Source organism: Labrus mixtus, chromosome 18, assembly GCF_963584025.1.
Source record: "Labrus mixtus chromosome 18, fLabMix1.1, whole genome shotgun sequence".
Lineage (NCBI taxonomy): Eukaryota > Metazoa > Chordata > Actinopteri > Labriformes > Labridae > Labrus > Labrus mixtus.
The window spans coordinates 18,596,601-18,623,982 of record NC_083629.1 but is presented as its reverse complement, the minus strand read 5'-3'; the positions used below and the strand labels follow the sequence as shown (position 1 = coordinate 18,623,982).

The 27,382-nt window shown below is 41.3% G+C and overlaps 2 protein-coding genes across 2 annotated transcripts in view; both read right to left on the bottom strand.

Annotated features, from left to right (window-relative positions):
• Positions 1–6,679, bottom strand: part of sptb (spectrin, beta, erythrocytic) — a 47,719-nt gene extending 41,040 nt beyond the window's left edge. The window contains exons 1-2 of the mRNA XM_061062459.1: positions 6,402–6,679; positions 334–608 (exon numbers count right to left, since the gene is read on the bottom strand). Of these exons, the coding sequence (XP_060918442.1) occupies positions 334–481 (148 nt within the window). The 5' untranslated portion in view covers positions 482–608; positions 6,402–6,679. The remainder of the gene's footprint in view (positions 1–333; positions 609–6,401) is intronic.
• Positions 6,680–8,065: 1,386 nt separating this feature from the next.
• stard9 (StAR-related lipid transfer (START) domain containing 9) overlaps positions 8,066–27,382 on the bottom strand; it is a 43,606-nt gene continuing 24,289 nt past the window's right edge. Inside the window, exons 14-32 of the mRNA XM_061062353.1 lie at positions 27,272–27,349; positions 26,701–26,880; positions 25,673–25,724; positions 25,152–25,277; positions 23,868–23,950; positions 23,592–23,653; positions 22,918–23,111; positions 22,253–22,721; positions 15,256–22,119; positions 14,776–14,979; positions 14,469–14,652; positions 13,882–14,028; positions 13,660–13,759; positions 13,293–13,459; positions 13,087–13,151; positions 12,731–12,933; positions 11,479–11,558; positions 10,864–11,022; positions 8,066–9,990 (exon numbers count right to left, since the gene is read on the bottom strand). Of these exons, the coding sequence (XP_060918336.1) occupies positions 9,874–9,990; positions 10,864–11,022; positions 11,479–11,558; positions 12,731–12,933; positions 13,087–13,151; positions 13,293–13,459; positions 13,660–13,759; positions 13,882–14,028; positions 14,469–14,652; positions 14,776–14,979; positions 15,256–22,119; positions 22,253–22,721; positions 22,918–23,111; positions 23,592–23,653; positions 23,868–23,950; positions 25,152–25,277; positions 25,673–25,724; positions 26,701–26,880; positions 27,272–27,349 (9,534 nt within the window). The 3' untranslated portion in view covers positions 8,066–9,873. The remainder of the gene's footprint in view (positions 9,991–10,863; positions 11,023–11,478; positions 11,559–12,730; positions 12,934–13,086; positions 13,152–13,292; positions 13,460–13,659; positions 13,760–13,881; positions 14,029–14,468; positions 14,653–14,775; positions 14,980–15,255; positions 22,120–22,252; positions 22,722–22,917; positions 23,112–23,591; positions 23,654–23,867; positions 23,951–25,151; positions 25,278–25,672; positions 25,725–26,700; positions 26,881–27,271; positions 27,350–27,382) is intronic.

The following is a 27,382-nucleotide window of genomic DNA, read 5'->3' as shown; positions in this document are numbered from 1 at the left end:
AGCAGAGTCAGGGCTCAGCTGCTGGGGGGGGGGGGGGGGGGGGGGGGGGTGAGGTGGGGGGGGGTGTGACACCAGGAAAAAACGCATGCATAAACACACACACAATAACACCTGCAGAGTTCTAAATGAGAGATCTGCAGTGGAATGAGAGATCACCTGCAGTCTTATGTTGTTTTTCTTTTTTTATCAAAATCTATGTGAAGGTCAAACAGACGCTCATTTATAGCTCTCCATTCTAGCTCTACCACGCTCTAAAAAACGACAGTGATCTCAAAAGTCTGTCGCACGCACACCTCTGAGAGGACACAGGCTGTTTACTATGCGCGCACTCACCTGCCAGGGCCTTGATGCGCGAGCGTTCAAACAGCCGGGCGGAGCTGTTGTCATTGTCGAGCTCCCCGTCGCAGAGCTCGAAGCGGGTGTTGATGCGACTGTACTGCTGCGAGATCTCCGCATTGTCAAAGTCCGTGGTGGAAGTCATGGCGGTAGCCAGCGCGGCAGGCGGGTGAGGGGTGCGGCGGCAGGCGTCCTCAGGTGGTCTGGGGTGTGAGGGGGGAATGAGTGGAGGGGATGAAACGGCAGGATGGACCTTGAAGAGCGGAGGAGATCTGAAACAGAGGGGACAGACGGTGGAGGTGTTAGAATGACTGATTATGATGATTAACTGGAGTTCAGCATGTACAAAAGGGACGCTGAGACTTCATTAATAAAATTATAGCAGACATCAGAACATAAACACAGAGGACAAAGACAATCAAAACATCAGCTTCACTCATTTATATGTCGGTTGGATGTTTAACCTTCACTATGAGGAATGATGTTTGTGCAGGTTTAAAAGAATGAAGGTTCTCTGTGCTGTACCTTAAATCTCTTTTTCAGACGTTTACTGAGGACAATAAACGATTCTGTGACATCACAGGGGTCAAATATCTAAATCACACCAGAGACAAAGTTCTCAGTGGATAAGAGCAACAGTGGCCTAGAGGTTAGTCTGTGCGCCCCATGTACAGAGGCTGAAGCCCTCCAAGCGCCTTTACTGCATCTCATTGCCAACTCTCTCTCTCTCTCTCTCTCTCTCAAAGCCCTTGAACTTGTAGCTCCTTTTTTGAAAAACCAAATCAGACACAAATCATTATTCGAAGCAGAGTGCTGTGATCAAATGTGTCTGCTCAATATCTTAAACAATATGAACTATTTGGGGCTCAGTGGTAGAGTCGGAGGTCTCTCAACCGGAAGGTCGAGGGTTCAATCCCCGACATCCTGCAGCCACATGTCCAATGTGTGCTTTATTTCATTCTTTTTTCAAACAAAAATAGCACAGGTTTATGATCGCAGCAGAACAAATGTTTGAGTTTGATTCTCCTTTAATTCAGTACGATACTGAAGCTAGGTTTTGGACTGTCTTTAATGGGCTTTTTTTGTTTTATCTTACCATTCTTTGATATTTTCTCCACCAAACGATCACTGAAATACTTTAGGAATGTATCTGCAGATATACTGACAACCAAAATAATCATTTGCAGTCCATCTGTAGAGACGAAACAGAAAAAGAATGCCAACTTGTGACACCAGATTGGTCCGTAAGAAGCTCTGTCTCACTGTCATCTGTTTGGATCAGATATTTTTTCGATTTTTCAATCTCACTGTAACGTGATTCTTTCTGCACCTGGCATGAGCATTTTAATTTTGGTAATGTGAAGAACTATACACACTCATAGATGGGTTGAAGGTATATAGTCATTCAGAAATCCCGTCTATAACAGCGTCCACATTGCACAGACTCCTGTGCCTCTCATAATCTCCATTTTGTGCGTGTCACTTTGCTCCACTGTCACCCTGCAGTGTGTCTGCACGTCTATTCTTTGTGTGGAATGGCGGGTTGAAGGGTACCCGCTCAGATAGCTCTATCTGTGTGCAGCATAGCTGTCTTATCACTCTTCACAGGGGGAGGGGAACCCCCCCTGTACTGCAGAACATGACGAAACCACCGGTATTTGAATGATGCAGCTCACGTAGTTTGAACTGAGGCTCTGTGTGTTTGTGTGCTTCTGTTGGCAGGTGTTTTGGAGCTTTAGAGAGAAAAGTGAAGTGAGGCGGGGAATCCAACTTGTGTTGATGCTGAAGTTCAAAAAGAACAAAAAGAAAGGCCCAGGGCAGTGTCCTTATGTGGCTCAGAATGAAAACTACAATCATAAAATATCTCATGTTTTTTGAGATACTGAGAGATTAAAGTGATTTTTATTTATCTAAAATATGGACAGTGCACATTAATGAACATAAACATGTAAATATACCAGATTGTAGCCTCAGGCTAAATTGAATCTGAAGTCCCTTGGCAGGTTGATGGTACACACATATACAGATTTACATAAATCCACAATGACAAGCAAAAACAAACAACATAAACTGTACATTAGCTGACGGAGACAAGTATATAAAAGCATAAAAAGTGGCTGTGCTATGTTGGTCAAAACATACCAGGATAAGGTGACCTTCAGAGCTAAAGTGCTTTAAAGTGCTGCTACGGGAGGTGAAGTGCCGGAGTATGAAAGTGCAAAAGGGCGGGATTTGCACATGCTTATGATGTAATCATTGATTTTATTGATGTATTGTTAAAGTACTGGTTACGTTATGGGTTTATTGTCTTCTATAAATTGCCTTCTAATGTATCTATATTGTCAGAAAAATGGGAAGATGTTGTTCAGTGTTTTTCCAAACGCTCAAGATGACATCCTCCAATGTCTTGTTTTGTCTTCAACCCAAAAGCTTTTAGAATTAGGGGAGTTAAGAAACCCACAAATATTCATATCTTAGTAGAATTAAGGATAGATACAGTAGATTCGGATGAATTTATTGGTTGACGTCTAACAAATAAAAAGTTCTAGCTCGGTGTATTTATTGCTATTAAAAAGTGTTATCGTGCATGCGCGTCCTTAACATTGTTGATGGATCAGTTACTGATACTGTCTGGGAGTTTCATATATGAAATTGAATCATATTTTGTAAGACAGTCATATATATATTGCATTTAAATAAAGTGGAGTAAAAAGATCAATAATTGCCCTTTGAAGTTAGTCGGAGTGGTTCCAATGCTTGAACACATTTGTTCAGTTACTTTCCGTCACTGCAGACACAACTTCACAATGTGACTAAAGAGGATTCTGTGTCTATTGTACATTCAGAAAAGAGGCCCTCGGTGATGCACAATGATGGCACCCTACAGTACAAGTCTTCCTCCTCCTCCTCCTCCTCCTCCTCAGTATCAGTCCTCTGCAGACAGCTGTTATCAGTCTGGTGATGCACCACCCACAGCCGGGGATCCCCTTATCACCTCACACACAACCTGGACAGCACTACCGCACAAGCATTTACAAACTGTACAAACCGCCTTACACACCGTTCATACCCACAAGCTCCTTCGCTCTCCGTTATATAGTCGGAGGACTGATGCACTGAGCTGCAAGACACAAACCGCTCCAAATTAAGTGTGCAAGCTGAGACTTTGTGATACTGTCCTCGGCTCATTTGAGAGCTGTTTGAAGGCTAGCTGGCCTCGTGCTTCTTAAAGACAGTCCAGTGACACAAAGTTCACCGCCTGCCACATCCAGTGTGTGTCTGTCAATAGCAAGGTGTCCTTTCCTGGTGTCCTTGAACAAGAGGCAGAGCTCTTACACACCTGCTCGCTCACAGCTACCAGCTCCACTTGGGCAGAGTCTAAGAAACCCCAACAACATGCAATCACTAATAAATAATGTTAAGAGAGAGTGTTAGTGTGCCTAAGGAGCACCTGCTCACATTTATATCTGTAAGGTGATTTAAACACATGCATGATAAGAGTTTTAGCTAAAAACTGGCTGCTGAAACTACCTGCAGCTAACCACAATTATTGAATTTCTACATTTGCGTTGGGATAACTTCCAGATAATAACCTTCAAATTAAAATGCAAAATAATGGAAAACTAGTAAGAGAGTCTTTAAGTAGCTTGCAGCTCCTTGAGCCTGTAAATAGGTTTGGCAGAGCTTCAATCTAAATGCTAATGCATGCTAACAGGCTCACAATAATTATACTAACATGCTAAAGTTCAGAAGGTCATTATACTCGGGATGCACTGGTGAGACACTGACACATTATTAGGTGTGTTACTATAGGACAATGGGGCTAACTATCTGTTTTAAGTCTAAATAGCAAATATGTGTAATTTGGAGGTAAGCTAGTTCACTCTGTGTGCGCCATCAAGTTATAGGCTACTGTAGAAGATGAAGTCTCAGCAGCACATGGTCCAGTAAATACACATATTTCAGCAACACATTGCAAGATGATGAGTAAGGGTTGCTGGCTAATTTCTCAAAAGTTGTATTGGTGTCAAAAGAGGGATGATTAAAATGTCGCCTGCAATTTCTACAGATTTCCAAGCACTGCTAGGGAACAAAAAAAAATAGTACGGAGAAGTCACATATTTTAAACTCCTGTTGCTGTGGATGCTGCTCCGCTAATATTTTCTGCAGTTTTTTTTTTTTTAAATGTATAAAAAGGTGTGAATGAGATTTTCACTCTCAAGATTTGCTGAGTAAGAATATAAACAAAACAATTCCTTGTTTGCGAGGCGTGAAATAGCTTTTTCTTTCATGATAACTTTTTCCGCTGCTTGTGATTTTTTAATTAAGTGCCCTTATTGTTCCCCTTTGCTGTTACTGCAAAACTACACGGTAAACAATCGTGCTGCAATTTAAACATCAAATCAGCACCTGCAAGATGAGTAATAACCTTGCAAACCATGCTCCCAGCTGTAAGTAAAGTCCTTGTGGATGCACTTTGAGGAGCGGAAACACATTAGCCATAGGGAGCACATTATTCTGAGTCATACAGGAGGGAATAAGAGATGGGTGTGGTGAAAATGTGGGCACCTACAGCATGCGTGAAACTGTAGCAGCAGCAACTGGACTGAGGAGAGGGAGGCATGTGGTCCAGCAGAGAGTAAATCTGAGTCTACAAAGAAGACAGGGATCAATACGGAAGGAAGAGGAGGAAAAGGGCGGCTGGTTACTGGATTGAATAACCACCAAAGTCTGCTGCTTAAATGTTCCCTTTGAATTGTAAATATCAACACAGAATGACTCGGTGTCATTCTAAAAAAGATTTAAGAACCAGCACAGTGGGAAGTCGCCGTCTGTCTTCAGCATAATCCATACTGTAGATTGATTATTTACACAAGCTGTGAAAAAGGTCACCGTTGTGGTCAGTAATGTTTGGATTGCGACAACCCTGAGCCTGATCTTGTGCGAGGTCGTAAGGAATCGATAGTAAACTATTCCTGGAGTGTGTTTACACTGAAGTCCCTGCTCCCTGCTCGTCCAGACATGGCGACACACACACACACACACACTTTGTGTCCTTTTAAGGGGAATGAGGACGAACGTCTGTTTTGCTTAGGGAATATTTGGTCTTTGTTTCTGAGAAGCCAGCACATTGTTTCCAAACAAAGATGGGATAAGAGAGACAACATCTAATTATAGGAAGTGCTCGGTTAATGCACGATTAGACGTGGAATAATTGTGTCAAGTAGCCTACTGTAGAAAAGTACAAAATGTAGGTACTTATCCTGCTTTATCAATAACATTTAAAGGAAAACCTGCCTACCTGAAAGTTGTAGCTATAGCTAGTTCACAGATTAAGACTTTACAAAAAAAACATGTGTAAGATTTAGTGAATATTACATGATGTTCTAGATTAAACTTATCTTAGATCAAGAAAATAATGAAAAAAACATTTAAACTCACTCTACCCTTACCAAACACAATGGTAGGCCCACAGCAGTCAAACAGAAAACCATGAACAATAATAATTTAATTTAAAAAATAAAAGCCCAAAACTTTTTTCAAGTTGAGTCTCCTTATATGTGTTCTTGAGAAGCATTACTTATATGTATGGCAATAGTAGTACGTTCAATACAACATTACAGTTACTTTCTTTTCCACCACTACCGCTCATTGGAGACGACTTTTGGAAAGCGCACTTGCCCACGCGATACCACGCGCAGTGACGTCACTGTGCGCACTTTCAACGCGCCCCATTCAGAGGAAAGATAACAATTTGATAATGAAAAAAACAAACAAACAAACAGCACGTAGCTCAATTTAAACACAACTGGAGGGCTAATTCGTGAATATTTAATGAACATTCGAGGTGCGACTGAAAACGACGTCATTTTTGAGAGGCAGCCTCCAACAGGTGGCTGATAAAAAAAAAAAGGGGAACTTTACTACAAACAACCAATAACAGTCTTAGTGAAAGAGTGTCATAAAGTTACTGTTTGACACACACTTATTGGCAAGATATCAAGAATTTCTTCACACAAATTCATTTACTGGACAAACTTGCTTTGCCATGAAGTTTCACTTACTTGTTTCTTGATGTTCTCCTGTGCACCAGTGTTTATCTTGAGTTTTCTCCCTGCAGTGACAAGTGTTATAATCCCATTAAAGCAGCGGGGTCCTGGTCAGCGCGAGGAGGGCACGGGGGACGAGGGAAAGGGGCTGTAGGCGCCGCGCGCTCCACGGTCATTCCCGAAAAGCCAGCGACTGACCCACCCTGCAGGGTTAAAAATAAAGTGGGCGCATCCAGTACATGATCTGTGCGCGAGCAGGGACGGACATTCCTGACATGAGCTGGTGACTCTAAATGGCAGAGACACTTCTGATCTACCGTGCACCCCCCCCCCCCCACCCCCTCTCCTCTCCACCCCGCCCAGACCGGGCTCTAATCGCACACACAACACCCACCCTCCCACCAAGACCCTCTAACAAATGTCAACTCCACGACTGCCGCTTCTGCGCGCCATGTACACGCTGAACAGAGAAGGCGGTCTGGACAAGGAGAGACATAGTCCTGGACAAAGATCCTCACTTACAAATGATGTCCAACACCTTTCAAAAAAAGGTGAAACAAAGTAAACACTTTGATGTGTTCACTTCAACATTTTCATTCTCTGCTACTTTATACTTCTAACCCACTACAGTACATCCAGTGAGAATTATTTTACTTTCTAGGGCACTACATTTATACAAAAGATTTACTGGTAGTTGAATTTGAGTTTTTTTTTTTAATGATCAAACCCAACATTTATTAAAGTTAATGTGAGGAACTTTCAGTTTTTGTTGATTTTGGCAGCCCCTGTGGAGTACCTATTTTCTCTTTGCTGATTCTGTCTCGTTTGTACCTTCGTTAATAATGTTTTTCTCAAACAAAAAGCGTATCTTCTCTTAATAGTCAAATGTACTGCTCATCAGGCATCTTTGCTGCTGAAAATGTTGAAAAAATAAATGCTGATTTGGCAGTGTGCTGATGATCACTTCATCTGACATCGTTTTAGGCATTAGTAGTAACTATGTAGAAATTGTCAATCTGGTCGATGGAGGTCTAGTTTGCTTTTGTAGCTCATAAAGAAGCATCAGTAAACATTTCAATTTGAAATACTGCCTACAACAGAAAGGAAACAAAAAAAAGAGATGAATCTATTTGTTTCGAAGTGTATAATATTGGAAGTTACAAATAAACTCCTGTTATTTAGTATTGAGTGTAACTAATAAAATTAACTTTTTTTTTTAAAGGAGTAAGCTGATTATTTTCCCCCAGCTGAAATATATCTGATTTTAGATCCAAAATGACCTTACTGAAACAAAATAACAAAATAAACATTTTTTTCCCAAACAGATTCAAAACCATTTAAAGCACATTTAGGTCTTTCTAAACATTAACCTTATTATCATCATGACTTTGTCAAGGTGTACAAGGTCTGGGTATTGCTTGTGTTAATCTGCTCCTCTGGCAGAAACAGACATATAGACTGAAGTACATTCACTTAAATGCCTGTTATTAGAAACAACAGACTTCAGATCTGAATCCAAGTTTAACTGAAATTTGGTTAAAACAGAAGCAAGAACATAAAAAGAGCCACTTAAAGTCAGAGGAGGTATTCAATTCTGGGATGAAACCATTTAAGAATTGCGATTTAATGTAAATACTATACGTCTGATGACTATAGAAAAAACACTTCAAATCAAAAGGTAAGTGAAAACATTTTACTCAAAATATGTATTGTATTCATAAAAAAAATGGCCAAACAAACTGGCCGAACATCTTTTTAGCAACAGGAAGCTGGTTGTTTACAATACAAATACAACGCATCAACAATTCATAAATAACAACGCTTTTTACAAAATGAAATGAGCACTTAAAATATATGTAGACAGAAATAAAATCAGTACAATAAGTTGTCACTGTGTTCCTTCAATCTGTGTCTTCTTCTTCAGTATTTTCTTTGGTTCCTCTTCACACATCGAGCGCTGCAGCTGCTGTGCCAAAACAGTCATGAACCTTCAACTACTGTTAATTATATGGCTTCATAGCTGGATACAGCTGACCCCGCTCTGACCAACAACAGTCCTGCCTTTGATTTGGACTCTGCATAGTTTCAACACTGTACAAAAAAAACCAAAAGAACTCTCCAATATGTAACATTAAGGGATGCATTAATAGCTTTGCTTATAAAAACAACACCTATACAAAACATTCAACAGCATTTCAAACAGAAGGCAAGAGGAACAAAATAAATACGACTTCAAAACAGGCGAGAACAAAAACCCATCGATTTTAGATTGAGGGTACCATATTGTGTCGGTATCAATAGCTTTAACAGTGAAAAAAAAAAAAGGGAGGTCAGGGGTCAGGTCCAGTTTTAGAGTTCTATCCCTGGTCTCTGCAGTATTTAGCTCAAGGACACACAAAGGGACTTGAGTCAGAGACCTTTGGTTAAAAAGTAATCTTCCACTGCTCCTCAACATCTTATATTTAAAGGTTTTTGACTCTTTAACTCACCACCTCCCTGTTTGCTACAAAACGTTTTTTTTTTCCTTCCTAAAAAAGTGCTATGAGAGGTTTTCAATTTGTCTACACAGATCAAAAAGTAACAATACTTCTCTTCAATTTCTTCATTACAACACCGTACTGTCCACCACATAGCTTAGGGACAGAAGGAAAGTTACTCGAGCAGTGAGGGGAGCTAATCCTTATATTTCACTGGTTAAAAAGCTATTCACCCCCCCACCCCCCCTTTCATCTCTTTTAGATAAAAAAAGTTCATTTTCTGCAGAATTAAGGTCATTAAGTGGTTAAAACAAAAGCATGCCTGAGGAAATAAATACACATCTTATAAATCTTAGCTTTGAAGTTTTTGCAAAATCCTTGTAAACCAGATCTGGAACAAAGACACTACTGAACGTTATCTTAAACACGGGGGTCTTTACATGTTATTGTTACCTTTGAAAGTAAACAATGCTGAAGTGTTCGAGTAGTAAAGAACATTAAATAAGAGTAACCTGTCTAACTTCAGTTTAAAAGTTCTTAATCTCTGTAGCTGAGCTTGTAAAAGTCTCACTTATTTGGCTACGTAAAAGCAGAAATCAACCAACACTTTATCACTTAAAGGTTTTAAAAGGAGCTGAACTATATCAGTGTACTTATCAGGCTATAGCGTTAAAAACAAACCTGAATAAATGGATTAGGTGGGGTATTTTGAAGCTTTGACACACTGGATATTTAGCTAAATATGTGTTTTCAAGTTGCTCCTTAAGACTTCTGTGAATCTTTGGTATAATGAGATTGTGATTGTTACAAGCAATAATGTACATAACACGTATAAAAATACAGTTTCAATATGTAAAAAAAAAACCTTCATACAAAAAAGCTGCTTCAATGTAACAGTGCTCTTAGAATAAAAAAAGTCAAGTAGATAGTTTTCAGGTGCAAAAAGGTTAAAGGCAGACTAAGTCCCTGCTGGAGACAGTTTAGTCGAAGTGCTCACTGCTAATGGGTCTTCATCCCGGGGATATATACGAAGAGAGGAAGACGTCAAGGTCAGCGATGACAGACGCCTGTCTTCTGGCAACAGTGTTTAAAAGTCGCTGAGGAAAGGACGGAGTCCCCAAGTCCACCTGAAGGAGAACAAAAAGATTTGGCAAAGACCAAACACTTAACACATAAAGCACTGCCTGACAACCATTATTTATACAGACTGAAATACTGCAAAGTGTATAATATTTTACATTCAACATCTCTTTAACTACTTTTTGTCAACATAAATGGAGTCTTTAAATGGAACGTTTTAAGCTAATGCTGTCCAGTGCTAATATATAGCTGGATTTAAGTTCTCCAGAGGTTCAGTTTTGCAAACGTGCACCTTCAATGCTCAGAACCAAAACTGGCACAAAATCCAGAGATGACCCGGCCCAACCCGTTTATATTTACAGCACACCCAAAAAAAAAAAAAAAATTAACTTGAAGGTGTTCACTTAGAGAACGTTTTTAAAAAGTAAGCTTGTCATAACCTATCTGACAAAATGTATCAAATTTCATCAACTACTTTATGAATGTGAATTGAGGGGTTAACTTTCTGTTGTAGGATTTCAAAATAAAAGCTTTTTGAAAAAGTGAGATGTTAAAAATACTACACAATCACGTTTGTAAACAAGGGAAAAAAGTTTCATCAATGCATATCAGAGTTTTTTATGAAACGCGGCATTTCATTTGCTAACAAAAGTTTGAGGGTCCATGATTGATAACTACAAGGTAAAACCAACTGGGTTTAATTTGTCCTCAGCACCTCTACATCCAACCTTTGGAGGTCAGACAGAAGTGGTTGGTTGACGCGACTGTTTTTCTTGGAACCTGAAAAATCCAAATCATTTAGAGGGGTAAATTAACCAAAAACCACCTCCACCAATTGGTAGTTAAAATGTGTTGGCACTGCTGGTGAGTACAACACAAGTGTCAGCTCGTTGGATTATTGAAGAGCAACCCTGTCTCACCTGTAGCAGGTAGAAGACCCTGGTGACTTCCTGTCCATTACGTCTGATTGGCTGCAGGACCCAACAACTGGGCATCATCTCGCCTCGGACGGCATCCACACTAGGACGAGGCAGAGACTCCTCAAACACAGACTGCATTGCCAGCACGTAGCGGTCACCCTGAGGCAGAGAGCAAAGACAAAAGGAGAGAAGATAAAAAAAAAAAGATCAATAAAACAGACAGTGCAGAGATTTCAGCAGCCGAGAGGCAACTGTACATCCACACTGTTAACCAACAGCTGGCACTGAGTGTTTCCAAATCCACTGCCTCTGGGTCAGTGTTGTTTACATTCAGTGATGTTTCTGTGGAAGTCCACACAGATGGTTGTAGAGGTACAGCATTTTTTAAAAATGCTATTTTACAGTGTTTATTATAGACTGGTCTTTATAAATAAGAGTATAAAGTACACATAGCTTTGTCCAATCCAGGTTCCTTCCACACTACATGAAAGGAAAGTGAACTTTTCTCCTTCAAACTATAGCGTACAAATGTGATGAAGAGGCTCAGGGGGCCTGATACAAGGACGACTAGAAGAAATAAGAGGTTCAGCTGATTCATTTTACAGCCGTGCTTACCTCTTTGGACTCGGTGCAGATGCAGCAGAAGTCTCGCGGCTGGCTGAGGTGGCAGGTGGACGGATCTGTAAGTATGTAGACTGAACACACACACAGGGAGAATTTGTCACATGGGAAACATGGTTGATGACATCATGAAAATTAAAGCAAATATATATTTTCTTTTAAAAGGAACAAAAGATAAACAGAACTGCTTTCTAAAAGGGATGAAAAGCATTTTTTTTTTAAACTGAGCAACATTCTACCTATGTTTGTCTTACAGTTTATGTACAAAAAGAGCAGAACAGGTGCAGTTGGAGGGTCCCAATGACGTAATAAAGGTTATAGCAGTCAGCAACATACTGCAGGTGTGAGAATGGAGTTGGTCATACAATAAACAAATCCAGCGGGGCAGTGATGTATGGGACTGTCGACTTCATAGCTAATGATGCTGACATTTCCCTACATGCAAACACATTTTGAGGGTCTGAAACACCTTGCAAAAATATGAAAAACTTGGCAGCATAGACAAAAATATAAATATTTTCCATAGAGCCTTCAAAAATAAAAATATTATCTGCTTGGTGAACCATTCCTCCACAAGAAGCGCACATTGCAAATAAATATCAGCAAATGATTCTGCCAGTTCTACTGACTGCCACAGATATTTATGTTGTCCTTATTTTTCAGTCACTGTTGGTTGATGATAACGATCAAACGGGGTTTTAGAACATGCAACAACTACACCTTTAAATGTGATATTGTCACACATTACAGATACTCAGTATTAACCAGGGATAACGTTTTCTGATCTCTTCATGAGGTCAAAACACATACAAAACTATCATCAACATACTCTTAGTATCCAATTAATGCACCTGCGCTTTTTTAGCTCTTGATCCCACCTGCTTCTTAACTTCCCACAATTCTGGCGTCCCCAGACATCCAAAACGCAAACCGCTTTTTGCTCAACTTAATTAGTTTTCTATCATATCAAAGTTTTTCTACAGTGTTGTAAGTAAACTTTGATTTTAGAGCACATTTAGGCTTTTTGATGTTCATTATTGTGGACAGAGGAAGAGAGGCTGGGATATGGTTCTGCACAATGGATGACAGACAGACAGAGACTCTTGTTGACAGAAGTCTCTTGTTTTGGCATTGGTCCACAGTAACGCGTGTTCAATATATTTTAATATACAATAAATATGATGTATCTGATATAAATGTATAGGAACCATATGAGGATGTTAACTGGGCAGACATGATAGCTCACCCAGCTGAGTGCTGTCATCTAGTGGTCGAGTCCAGACTGAACGGACTGATTGATTGTACATGTGGCTCTTGGACAGCTGGCAGATTATGTTCCACAGACTGTCCAGGGGTCTGTTCAGCTCCCCGGCCCCCAAGAAACCATGGACAGACGGGCAGGAGGACGGCTTGTAGTAAGCCTGGACGCCTCGTTCTTCTCCCTGATATCTGAATAAACAAAGACATAATACATTAGCAAATGGAAGAAAGTTGGTATATTGGAGTGATTGAAGTTAGGTCTTCACTTTGCAGTTGAGCAATCTTATCAAAAAGTAAACAACGGGAAAAGCCTTCATAAATAAGGAATTGAACTAATCCTACCTCCAGCCTGCTGTAGCCTTGCCCATCAGCAGGTTGCTCAAATCCCCAGAGGAGGCCAGTCGCACCTGAGGAGAAAGAAATTCACAATTCAACCTGTTAAAAAGATCTTAAAGGATTAAAAACAGGGAGAATCATCAAATGTAAAGTGAATAACATAAGCTGTTTAATGGCTCGATGCCTTTACTGTACAGTAAAACTGATCATACCTCAGCCAGAGCTCGACCGAGGAGGCTGGATGTGATATCCTGATACGTTGTGGATATCGAGGAGGAGGAGCCAAAGGAGGCGGTGCGTTGACGCGGACGAGTTGTGACTGATGGAGTTGAGGACATCAGCGGATCAAACCCGGTGACAGAAGGCTCATGGCGAACATCTGTGAATGTGAATACAGAAAATGTTCAGTAACAGATGTGAGAAAACCCACCTGGGCAACAATAAGAACTAAATATTTGTTTTTAAATAATAATATATAATTTCAGTTGTTTGTTGTATTTGAAGATTTCTGAGCACACTTTGAAGCGAGTGTTTTGCCCACATCTGTTTGAGTTTGGTGACTAACAGTCGAGTCCTTACCGTGGGCAGACAGCCAGACTCTCTGTGCCTTCACACTTTGAGGACCACATACAGGAGGACGTGTCCTGACCTTCAGCCCTTCATCCTGCAGCCCTGAGATCTGAACAACCAGTAACAACAACACAATTATCCTCTGTGTGGCTCATCGCAAAAGAAAAGTTATGCAAACATAAAGATGAGCTGTCGGCTATCAAAATGAATGCTACAATAATAAGTACTAACCTGTCCATTTAGATGAGTTCTGTTGCCTTGTTGTAGGTGGGCAGTGTTGCCGCTGTTGTACCCTGATGTTGGTCCAGAGGAGAGGCTCAGGCTGGATCCAGTGCACAGAGTGCTGTTACTGATTCTTGTCCGATGCCTTGGGTCATCCTGTGAAGACGGTAGGAGATGAGAGATTCTAGTCAAGTCATTTGAAATACTGTATTGTCATTTACAAAACTCTAAAACTGCTAATGTTTTGTATCATCCAAATGTATTTGTTAAAAGAAAATTGATTTGCAAATGAGCCGGAATCTTATGAGATGAAAAGGGAAAAACAGGCATTGACTGATGATTTACCAAATCCATTTATGTAGCCAAAACAATTATAGCACATCAGAATTGAAGAATGAAATCATAGTCGACATTTTCTACAATCTACTGAATGTTCGGGTCTTTTATTGAGAAATGTCCTAATGTTTGCTGGTTAAAATTTCTATGAGAATTAACTGCTTCTGTGTTAAAATGGAGGATTGCCATTTGTTCCCTCTGACACAGGTCTGAAAAAAATATATACTTATACAACTTAACGCTGGACAAAAAAGACTGACCTTGACTTCCTGTGACAGGGCCTGCTGCTGAAGCCTCTTCTTCTCCTGCTCAGTCCTCTCTCGCAGTCGTTCTCGAGCCTTCGCAATCTCTGTCATGGCCTCTTCCCGGGCTCGCCCGTAGTCCCGCAGCAGCTGCTCGATGTCAGATGGGCACTGGCCCTCTCCCCGGGATGGGTCTCGCGTTCTGCCATGTAGATAATTCAGTGTATTTAATTTAAACCAATAACAAATGTGATTTTCTTCCCACATTGGAATTATTTTACTGAGATAACCGTGGTGTACTTTTTGAAGAGAACCAGAGTCTCACCTGGTGCTGTCTGCCCCCTCTTGGCGCAGTTGTGGAAGGTACTCTTTATGCTGACTGGGCATGGCGGCAGACACCTTGGAGGAGGAAAAGGCCTCCTGCAGAGAGGAGTGAAGATGTTTGCTTGGACTCAGACTACGAGCTCTCCGGTATGTCTGGAGACGGTCCTCCCTCTTCTGTCTCAAACCCTCAATACTCCTGCGATGTCTGAGAGGAAAGTTTGAAGAGATAATATTTAGGGAATTTGGTCAGAAAATGAAATGTGTAATACATGTAGTTAGTCAAGTTCAAGTATTTTTTTTAGTTTTAGGACTGAAATTAAACATGTGTACCTTATCAATTTCAAATAAACAGGATGTTGTCAGCTGTTAAAATCATTTTACTGTTGATGTCTGACCTCTTCTATGTTTTAACATTAGTCTTCTGTTGTTTATTTATTATGATATGTCAAAATCAATAGAATTTACATCATCTATATCTCACCTATCATACAGCTGCTGTTTGGTTGGGGCCGAGGTTGTTGGTTCCAATTCTTCTGTGGACCTGGGGGACAGCATCTTCAACAGTGTATCCGTCTCTCCCAGGCTGTAATGTAGCTTGGCCTCCGTGAGCTCCACAGTCAGCGGTGTTGGGTTCATGCGGAGGTTGACTGTCGCCATCACTTGCTCTCTCTCCTGTCGCAGCCTCTCTATCTCTCTCACCCGCCTGTCGCTCTGCACCACGGATTCTACATGCGAGACGTAACTCTCCGTCTCGCACCACTCGGCACACTTCCTGCCGTTGACGTTGTCTTTGGTGAGCAATGGAGCCTGTTTCTTGGAGGGTTTGGATTGTTGGTGACTGATGCCTGACCAGTTGTTGAACTTGTTGTGTATGGGTAGGTCCTCAGGGGCGATCTGTTGGTCCTGACATGGGGACAGGCTGTTGATTGGTTCAGTGTTCACGAGAACGTCTGTATTGCACTCGCTGGGTGCCAGGGACACCACGTCGTCTTCTTGAAGTTGAACAGTCCGGTTTCTAACTGGAGATGGATTGTAGGAATCAACGCAAAAATCTACTGACTCAACTGCAGCACTTGTGAAGCTCGTTGTTTCCGTTCGTCTAGCTTTGAGCCAATCAGTTGGTCTTAATATGGGAGAGAGTTGATCCTGCATAGTTAAACCTTCTGTTGAAGTGCTACCCTCCATGAGCCTTCTGGATCCGTCACCTTTATAGGAAACATGTCTCCTGTTGGTGCCTGTATAGACATCCAGAGAAGAAGTTAGGCTTACGCAGCCCTTATCCGAGTCTTTGGGGCTTGAGCAAGTCATTTCACTCACTTTCTCAAGTGATATGGATTCTGATTTACAAGAGGACACATCACAATCCTGTGTGGACATTTGATCAGCCTCTGATACAGATGTGCATCCTGACAGTTTGCTTGAGGGCAAAGTGAGGCTGTCTTCTTCAGGATAACTACCTTTATTAGAACTTTGTGAAGGACTCCGTGTTGATTGATTTCCTTTCTGCTTCATGCGTAATCTTGCTGCCACGGTCAGTATTGGAGACGATGCACGGTCTGTGTATGTAGCTTTCTTTAGTTCACTTCTCAGACAATTGCCGGGATATTCTGGGTTTTTTGATGATCTACGGATGATTTCAGATGTTGTTTCACTTTTCTTGAACAGGGCCTCAGGTGGACTGTGCTTTGAGACTCTGGAAGAAGCAGATTTTACATGTCTTTGACATTCACCAGCAGGCCTCAAAGAAGATGATGGGCCATTCTCTGATTGGGAAGAAGACCTTTGTGCTGCAGAAGAATTTGTACACCTCAAGCTCGGCATATTCTGCATCTTCTCATCTGTATCCTTACTCTTTACCGGACATTGAGACACACTGACAACCTCAGAGCCAATAACTTTGACTATCACATTGACTTCATGAGATTTGAACTGCTCATTGGGTGTTTGGTGAACGGTGACCTCCTTCTTTTCTGGTGAAGAAAATCTATCTGTCTGGATTCCAACATCTATGGATGTTTGAGTTGAGCAGTCTCTCGTAGTGCAGCCAATAGACTCGCTATAAGACAAGTTGATATTTGACAAGTTAAAACTCCTCTTCGGAGTGGAATTGAGGGTCTCTCCTGTCCTCATTCCCTGGACGTCCCCAAGCAGGTCTGAAGTGCTGTGGATCAGCTTTGAAAGTTGAGCAGACATGCTTTCCATACTTGCCCATGTTTGGGATTCTTTAATGTCCACTTTGACTTTCTGTGTTGTTGGTACATCTGTTTTGCTCCTTTTGTGGCGCTCTTTCCTTTTCAGAGCACAATCATTGTTGCCAGCATTATCAGTCTGAAGGCCATGGTCAGTTTGAGTTCCATGTTCACACATCCTCCTTCTTTGGGCCTGCGTTTTGCCAGCCTGACACTCTTGTTTGGAGTAAACAAACACAAGTTCATCCACCTGACTGGAATTGTTGCCAATCCCACCAGGAGCTTCATAATTTGAGGAACTTTCAGTCACTGTCAGATTTGTTTCAACAGATTCTTGCTGACTGGGCTGAGATGTTTTGCTCTTTTCTTCCTTATAATCCTCTATACTGCTAAGTGTGCTTGAGAGCCCCTTGTTGGTGGCGTAAGTGCTCAGGTGAGAATTGAAAGGCGAGTTCTGCCCATTCAAACCATTGTCAACACTGCAGCATCTTGTGATTCGTTTCTCTGTGCTGTTCAGAAGCGGAGATTTACAGGAGAGGTCAGCAGCACTTCCAAATGATGGGTTTTTATAGCCGTGTTGGTTTGAGTCACTTCCCTGCCATTGGTGAACAAACGGGTTGATGTCACTGGAGGCAAAATGCATAGGAGAGTCCTGAGCCTTGAGCGTATGTTCTGCTTCACCTTTCTTTGCATATGGGATGACTGTTTCAGAAATTGTCTTTTGTGACATTGCTTGATTGGGTAACGAGTGTCGTTTTGGAGTGTACTCTTCGCTTTTATCTGGAGTTACACCAGAATATGTCTTTGTTTGAGATTTGCTTGCCAACGCTTTAGAAGGAATATCTTCAATAATGCTCTTGGCGTGTCTGGATTCCTGTTTCTCATTGCTTTGATGTCCAAGTTTCACCCATTTAGATGAGAGACGAGCGTAACACATTCCGGTGTCTTTTTCATGTTCACTCTCCTCATCTGAGGATTTAATGACAGATTCAGACGAAGAGCTGGGATATGTTTGGCTCTTATACCTTTTGAACCTCTTTGACCTTGCTTTTTTAGACATGAGAGTGGAGTGAGCAAGTTTATCACCAGATGTGTTTAACTGAACCTGTCTACAGCAACTTGTATTTCTGATGATATTTTCATGGGGTATTTTATGTTTTAGCTGCATAGAGTCTGTATTACGTTCTTCATAATTTGATTGTGACAATGTCTTTGGAACCAGTGCTTCAGATGTGTGGGTGAATGTCTCGTTTTCATTTTTCACTTTACAATTATGTTGGCCCTCAACTTGAATATCATTATCAAACTTCCATTGAGAATTTGATAAATGCTGGGAGTTGTTGTAATTCTCATTGACAACCCAAGTCTGAGTTGAGTTATTTGAACAAGTCTGTATGCAGCTGAGCAGCTCCTCTGTTGCAATACAACCTATACCACCTGTTGTGTTGTCTGTTTCACCATTTCCACCAGTGGTAACAGCAAAGCCCTTTATTGAGGACATTTCATCAGTATGTGTGTTCTGGTTGGTGGTATGTGTCCCTTTAGGTAATAATTTTATGTCTTCAGATGTTTCAGGACAATTCTTAAGATGTTGAATGGTACTTGGTTGGTTTTGTTTGCATGAGAAACCATCTTTATCTTCAACACTAGGCATGACTTCCACACTGATATCCTCAACAGGAATATAGCCACTGTTGTCATTTGAATAACCATTTGCGGAATGTGTTTCATTGGGCATTTGTTGAAGTTGTTGGAAATCCCGATTAACAGTAGAGCAATCCAAACCACTATGGGTTCCCACTTCATTAGAACATGGATCACTGACGATGAAACAAGAAGAACATCTTACTTTCTGTTCACCTGAATCATTCATTTCTTGAAGCAAAGCATGTTTCTCGTCAATGTTTTCTTGGGAAACAACACATTTTCTTGCTGAAGAGGAGTCACTCATCGAGAACAAACCAATAGATTCCAAACTGGGGCTGCTGGGGTGCTCAGATTTTCTATGGCTGCATACCGTCAGGTTTGACTGGATGATTTTTTTAGCAGAGGAGTTTTGGAACTCAAGGATTGAATGATCATTAGTTGGCTTCTTTGATGTTGCGTCAGAAAAGTCACAACCATGGTCAATCTTCTGTATAACTTCAGTTATTCTCAGCGAGCTATTATCATGGACAGTTGTCAATTCAGCTCGTTGATCTGATTGAAGGTGCCCATTTTTGTCCACCATGTTTTCACTTGCCATTCTTTCAGGTGAAATTGGTTTACCAAGGATTTCTTCTTCTTCTTTCACCTGATGACTCGTATGATTTATTACTTCTTTTTCTATCCATTTATTTTCATCACTATGACAGCTAACAGGAAATGTAGAGGATAAGGCATTCAGGCTTTTACTCATGCTCTTCCTCTCAACAGCGGGGCCAACCATTGACACTCTCATGTGCTCTTTCACCACTTCTGAGATTCTCAGATCAATGGCGCTACAAATTGCATCAGACTTGCATGTGTGTTTTCTACCTTCTTGATGTTTTCTAGGGTAATCAATTTGGCATTCTCCTCCTTTGGTTTCGGCAGCTATTTCCTTTTTTGTTACACCAATCATTTCAACCAACAGTCTCTCCCCCACAGAGGTACCATTCTGAGAACAATTGTTAACACATTCAAAGTCCTCAAAGATCTGACAACTGGGCTCAAGTATCCCGCTCATGGGACCATAAACTGGCGATTCCACTGAAACTATGCTTCCCTGTCTTTTTGTGCCATCAACACAAATAAAATCAAATTCACGGCTGTCAGCTTCTACAGAAGATTGCTCCCCTTTTGAGTCACTGGTGTTATTATTGTCATCAGGCCAAATACCTTCTTGGCTGCCAACTGGTGTACGGCATAAAGTTACCGACTCTTTGCATTTGGTCCATTTTGGTATTTTCAGGCTGCCCATGAAAGAATCCTGTCGGTCTTTGTTCCTCTTCCTGGAATTTTTACAAGCCGATTTAACAAGCTCCTGCTGTAGAGCAATGTACGGCTCAGTGCCTTTGGTTTCATCCAACGTTTGGTCCCTTGTAGGAAAATTGGTATTCCCAAAGTCATATTTCTGAGATTTTTTTAATTTTTCTATTGGGTAATCTAAATTGCATAGTACTTTATCTTCAGGGGATGGTTTGAAGGCACTTGGAGGGTCAGAATTCTTGCCCAAAACTGGACCTTGGTTGGTAGGACTTCTAGGAAAATGTGTGACCAATTGACAATCGGACGCACACGCTTCAGCAGCAGACGACATCGTAAAGTCAGCTGCTTCCATTTCAGGTTCATCTGTTAACACCGGAAGCAGTTTGCCTTGTGACGCTTGTTCAGTGTGGAGGTCATCAGTAGGTAACAAACTCATGGTCTGATTCAACGTTGTTAAGGATGCTGGACCTTTATTGCTACTGTAGTAAGAAGTATCTATGACGGTTTTCTGATCATTTTCTCTTTGTTCTGATTGTTTCACACAACATCCCAACTCATTCAGAGTATCATCTGTAGTTGTTTCAATTTTAGAGTCTTGAAAATCTAATGTTGCTGATGTTCCCCTTGAGCTTTCAGCACTGTGTTCCTGAACTGTCATATTTACACCATTGGGGCTGGAAGACATTGAGCTACAGCTTCTAGATTCACTCTGAGAATCTGATACGTTTGTACTGGTTGGACTTGGACTACTACAACTGCTACTTTCCATGCCTCTGAGCACATTTTTTCTTTGGAAAGGCAGAGAATCTATGTGAATCCCTGGACTGTCAGCTGCATCTGTGGAGGACCAAGCATCAGTAAGAGCCAGCATGTTTTCTGGCTCCCTCATGCTGCAGCTGCTCATGGAGCCTGGGCTGCTGGTTGAAATATTCTGTACATTCCCAAAGTCCTCTATCAATTTGTGCACAGTGTCTCTGCACCTGGAATCTGCTACTAATTGGTTGTGGGGAGCAGTCTTCTTTGTTGCACCACCGTGAGTTGATCTTGGAGAGTCTTGTTGGCTCCAGCACACTTCTACTGGGATTACCTGAGGTTTATGACAGCTGTTTCCATCTAAACTGTTATCCCCTGTTCTATTGTGCAGTGTGGATGAATGGGAGTAATCAGTCACCAATGAGTAGGTTGGCACCAATGTTTGGCTAAATCTCTCCACTGTTGTGTTTTTCCCACTGCTTCCCAATGCCAATGAATCCTTAGACATCTGACTGTCTACACTCTCTGTGTCACTCTGAGCTGCTTCCTCTGCTCGCAGCTGCTCTGCCAATGCTGTCGCGTAAGCAGAAGACAGGGAATCAAGAGAGAAAAGGCTATCGCAGTCTGATGGTCCCTCATCCCTGTCTTCTTGCTCTTCCTCCCATCCAATCAATCCCTGCCTGTTCTCCACCCACCTGCTGGTCTTGTTCATCAGAGCCTCAGTACTATGCCATCGCCTCGCTCTAATGTCCTCAAACAGAATCCTTTGGTCTAAATCCTCACATGAGACGGCTGTTTTAACCGTACATTTGCGTCTGCTCATGTTGCTTTCTTTAAGGGTTTGTTCTTTTCTTTGTCTCCAGCTAAATTTGCTTGATATTTTCTCAAAAGGTTTGGTGTCTCGTTTTCCAGTCACACCTGGTGGTGGCTTCTTGAAAACGTTAGTAAGAGCTGTTTTTAACTTGGGCCCAACAGAAGAAGAGATAGTCTTCCTGACCGTTTCTAGTCCAGTGCTGGCAGTGTACAGTTGTGTTTTTTCATTTGGGCAAGAGGAAGTCTGAAAACTTGATTCAGTAGTTTTGGGCACTTGCATATTTTCTTTGCTGACTGGCTGCAAAGAAGTTCCAAATGGTGACTTCAGTCTGAACATTGAGTTCTGATCTGATCTGCTCTTAAAAGACAAGTCTCGGTTTGGCAGCAGAGGTTTTCTTTCTGGTCGTTCCCGGCAGGGTTGAGGTCTAGGTTCATCTTGGATAGCTTGTCTAATGCTCTCGCAAGAGCTTACTCTACTTCTGCAGGCTTGGCTCTGTCCTGAAAAGATCACAGCAGAGCAACTTTGGGTTCTTTCTCGAGGAAGACATTCATCTGAAACCCACTTCCTGCTGCCAATGGAATCAGAAACTGGGAAGGAATTTGATGTCGGCTCTGTGGATCTATTTCTCTTGAGGAAGTGTCTGTGGAGAAAAGAAAAAACACATTTAGGATTCAAATTTGGGAAAGATCTATAAGTTGAAGGTTCAACAAACCACAAAACAGTTTAATAAAAGTTAGACATTTACATCATTAATTAAACTCTAAAAGCTTTACCTGAAGACAGGAGTGGGCTGTGGGTAGAGTCTGGACAAAAGATCTGCAGAGAATGAGTGTCTACGAGAGTGTCTTCCTCTGACTTTCGTTGGGGACTCAGGAGACTCTGGACTGTCCGGTCCTGGAGGAAACTCCCTTTCCAGCCGTTGTAATTCCCTCTTAGCTTCCAATAAATGCCGCTTGCGGGCGATTCTCTCCAGCTGATAGTGCAACCTTTTCCGACGGATGCGGCTCTCAGCGCGGCAAAGGGCGTGATGCTTCAGTAGCTCCTCCTGCACAGCCCTCTTCCAGGCCCTTGAAACTAGCGGTGGCCGATCGACTATCTGACTTTCCTGATCCTCAGGTGCCTGACCTGTAAGTCGCTCCAGGAGGGGTGCAGGGACAAGGTCAGTTTGGACTCCCAACTCTTGAGTGATTCTTTGCTCAACAGTTGTTAGGTGGTGCTTCTCCTGCAGAATCCACTGCTGGACTGTTTAGGAAAGATTTACAGGAAATAATAAGGGTTGATAGTGTAGCCCTGCACATCATTTTTTGATACTGTACATTGTTTTTAATCCATCTTGCTCTAAAACTCTAACATTGGGAATTGGAATTTAAAAGCTGACATGTATGTGCATGAGCAGTTGTATTTTTTCTCAGTGTTGCAGAAGGAATACTGTACTTACTCTCACTGTGCTGCTGTTGAAGATGGTCCTGCTCGCGCTCCAGCTCTCTCTCAGCCCGTCTCTGTTCAGCATGAATCTCCTGTCGCAAACTCTCCACGTAGCGTTGCTGTGCCTCCACACGCTGCCTCGCAGTAGACTCCTCACTGGGGGAGAGACAGTCACCCAGCTGCCCTTGGAGTTTTACTTCTTCAACACTATAAAATGGATGCAGGAAAAACATGTACTTAGAGTGATCTATCAGGGCAAAAAGCAAAGAAAAAGCAAAGAAAATAATTTTCTTTAAGCTCAATTGGGTTCTATTTCATTCACAGTATATAGAAGTTTACTCTTGGTGTTTTTGAAATAACACTTTCTGTTGTTGGTTTCCAGTTCAGAGCCTGAACAGTAACCAGGCAACGGCTGAGCTAGAACAGCTAACAGGGATAGTTCACAGGGGTGGAGGCAAACTGAACACATGTCACCTCTACCAGCTGAATTAAAACATGCATGAAGCATTGCCCTATTTCCACAGCATGAACACTGGTAAAACATATGTACCGCTTATCAATTATGTATGCTGTGAGTTGGAAGAATAAGGTCTCTCTGCATTATGCAAATATGGTGTGAGAGTGTTGCATTTTGTGGGTCTGAATATCATTTCTGGGAGCATCATTAAAAAAGTTATTATCATTTACCTGTGGTCAGGACTCAGGGGACATAGGTCAATGTAGGTACAGGTCATGTCGCTTTCACTTGCCTGAGAACAACACAAGAAGATCAACTAATATCCACCATAAATAGACGCATCAGTCTATCATTATTCTTTTAACACATACACTGTAGAAAATCATGATTAGAAATAACCTGTGTATTACTTGCATTAGTTTACCAACCACAGTTTATTATCAATATGACTGACGTCATAACCTGCAACATCAATCACATTTCCATTTTCAGAGTGCAGCACCCACCCGCCTGCGCTCCCTGAGCACGGCTGCCTCTGCTGGGTGGTTGAAACGAAACTTATGCACTCCTCCCAAGGTGATCACCATCCCTGGAGACAGAGACATGTCTTTCATCACAAGCTGCACTCATACTGAAGCATCGTGTTGATTAAGGCTGCGGGGTAAAAGAGTTATGTATCTATGTTTTTGCCGTTGAAAATCTGTGCACTTCAAGCATGCATACATGCATATTAAATTGTACATTAACCCATATATGTTATCAAGTCATATCTGTGTATCTTTGAGCAAGTGTGTGTAATTGCACATTAACCTACATGTGATATCCAGTATAGTGCAGCAGTAGCATGACAGGCCTTAATGCTCCGTGTCAAGTGCTGCTCAGGTCTGATTTTATGCATCATTAGATGTATGTGTCATTCTAGCAGCATCACAAAGGTATGCGTATGATACTATTTAAGTGTGGCATTTTTTCTGCTATAGGCATTAAGTGATTCCATGCTCATTGGTAAGGTCTCTCTATATATAGTAGTTTGCATGGTCAATAGTACTTTGATAAAATCTTGTCAGTGAAGATATGAAGACCCCAAGAAGAGTAGCTACTGTTGAACACAGAAGCTAATGGGGACCTTAATAATAAACTAAACTCAACTAGACTTTTATTATGAGTTGTGTTCAGTTGTTATGACACAGTTATAGCTATGGTAGCATTAAATAACTGTGTCTGATATCTATCCTAACTGTCTTTCTCAACTCTCACATTTGTCATACCTAAGATACATTCCATACTTTTTTTTTTTACTGTTTACCCATCATTACAATGAATAAAATTCCAGTTGTTTCCTCAAGATCTATTTGTATGTTTTTATATATGATGAGATGATATCAACACAGTTTTCCATGAAAACAAGTTGATTAATCGAGACAACGAGATAATGATAAATTCAAGACAAGCGTTGTTATCCCGAGATGACAAAATAAATCTTGAGAAAACACTGGAGATGTACTTGTTATCACAGGATAACAGCATAAAATAAATCGTATAGACGAATGTCCTCTTAGGGCTTCAGTAAAAAAGTATCTCAGGATATACAACAAATATAAGTTCTAGTTACCAGTCAAGTAGAAAATTACATGTGAGTCGTAATCAGAATTTAAAAAAACCTAACTTTGTGTTTCTTGCCCATGGTGAACACAAAATATCCAACCTCTATGCATAAAAGTAAAAAAAATGCAGTGGTAATGGTAATACCAACAAACGGTTTATTTCTGTTCTCGAGGATAGGAGCCTACCTTGAGCCAGTCTGCAGGGCTCAGTGACCTCTCTGTCGTTGAGCAGGCAGACACAGCCCGGCAGGGGTCTCAGCGTTACAACACCTCCGTGGTTTTCAATCTCACAGCTGGCATTGCCCTGCAAGACTGCAAACAGGATGCAGAAACACAATCACTCACACTGAATTGGCAAGCTGTGCTGATACTGTGCTACATATATATATACATACAACAAACTTTGAGCAATCAATAAGGCATATATTGGGAAATTAAGTAGCATTTGGGGAATATACAATTTTTTATACCAATATTAAAGAATACAGTATAGTTGAATAAGTTCTTGTCTTGTCATACTCCATGTTTTGATGCTAAAAGTGATGTTTTGTAAGATGCTCCCAGTTTGCTCTATGTCTTCTCTACATACTGTATTCTGAGATGCATAATGTACAGCAGTTAACAGAAAATACATATGAAACATTTAGAAAAGGAATATTTGCGGTTGGAAAGGGAAACTTCAAGGCTGTCAAAGAAATTAATAATACCTATTTGTGGCTCTGCAGACGGTTCCTGAGGTCCAATGTGGGTAACTCCCTCCTGTAGAAAAACAAAATTGACAGCTTTATTAAAATCTGCACCAACACAAACATCAAAACAAATATCTTGCATACAAGATGTTAGCTGCTGGTGCTTAAAAGGCAAGCAATAGTGGATACAATGACTTTACGCTATGATCCTCAGAGAACTATTGTCCCTTCTCTTCTAATCTCCACTTAGCTGACAGAAAATATATCATTTGTTTACTTTGAAGTTTTATCTAATGGGATTAAAGGCTTTCGTATATGGTGTCAAGACCACATGCGTTCCCAGGTGGCCTGAGCTCTTCACATGCAGGAAACAGTGTAATTGTCAGGCCTAAGGGTATGCTTGTCATTGTCAGAATCAGGACAGCTTAAGCTCCCCTGAGTCCTAGCTTGAGAACTAAGAGCCTCTTATACAACCGAGCTTTATGCATTGCGGAAAACGTACACACGGGGAGAGATGGGAGATCGACAGGACAGTTGGAGGGTAAGAATGAGGAGAGAAGAAGGAAGAAACGCACCTTTTCTCAAGAGTTTTTGTAGCAGAACAAAGACAAACAGCAGAAGGGGGAAGGAAGGGAGTCTAATGGGGGGGAAAATAGGGATTTTCAAAGTTTTAGTCAAGACAGCTGACAAATCAGAAACTTGAGAGTGGAGGGGGGGGGGGCAGAAGAGAAGAAAATGCAAACAATATCAGTTTGATGGACTATCAAACATGTTCATGCAAATGTGTATTTATAGAGTAACAGATTGTGTGCAATTGAATGATGTGTCTCTTGGGATGGAAAGAAAAGTACCCAGAAAGAGACAGAGTTGAAGTTCATGCATAATTCCATAACTTCTCCACTCACACTAGTATTTCATATTCCTAACTAAGACATATGTATATAAACAAACAAATACTAAGAGATATCAATGAAGAAATAAACTCATCAAGATGGGACAGTTAAGAAACACCAAACTACAACAACATTTGTGTTTGTGCATCTTACCCTGAGGTGATAGAGGACCACCCCGGTGCTGAGGACATCTCTGTCCAGAGTAACCAGGTGCGGTTGGAGGGAGTTGATGAGGAATCCAGCTCGGTCTCTGTTGATGTCCACGCTGCATTGTTCCAGCAGCTCCTTCTTGTCTGTCCAGCTCTCCGACCAATCCTTTGTTAGCTGCTCCACCTGAGGATTGTACAAAGAAAAAGAAAAAAAAAAACAGAAAGAGAATTACTGGTAAGAGAAGGAATTAAGTCATAGTGGTAAGTAATTGTAGTCAGATGATGATATCAACAATAGCCAACATCACAATTTTCATTCGCACCAGCATCACCTCCCTATCACTATTTCCTGTCTCTAAATAAAGGCAGAAAAAGCCCAAAAATAAATCTTAAAAAAAGAGTCAAGCGTTTGGGATGAGGCTATGTACTGAGCCTTATGATTAGAATTTGCCCAGTATTTATTTATAGTTAAATTAGTGTCAGTCTGATGATAGCAAAAACTACTGAATAAATGCAATGTAACTTGATGTGTTAATGACTATGCCAGGCAGGTATAACAATTGACCCTGGCTTACCTTAAGTTCATTCTGTAGCACGATGTCAGAAAGATTTCCATCCCTCTCATCGCTCAGGGATGGACTGGGATTCCGCTGCTGTCAGTCAAGAGGGTAAAATATGGTCAGTCA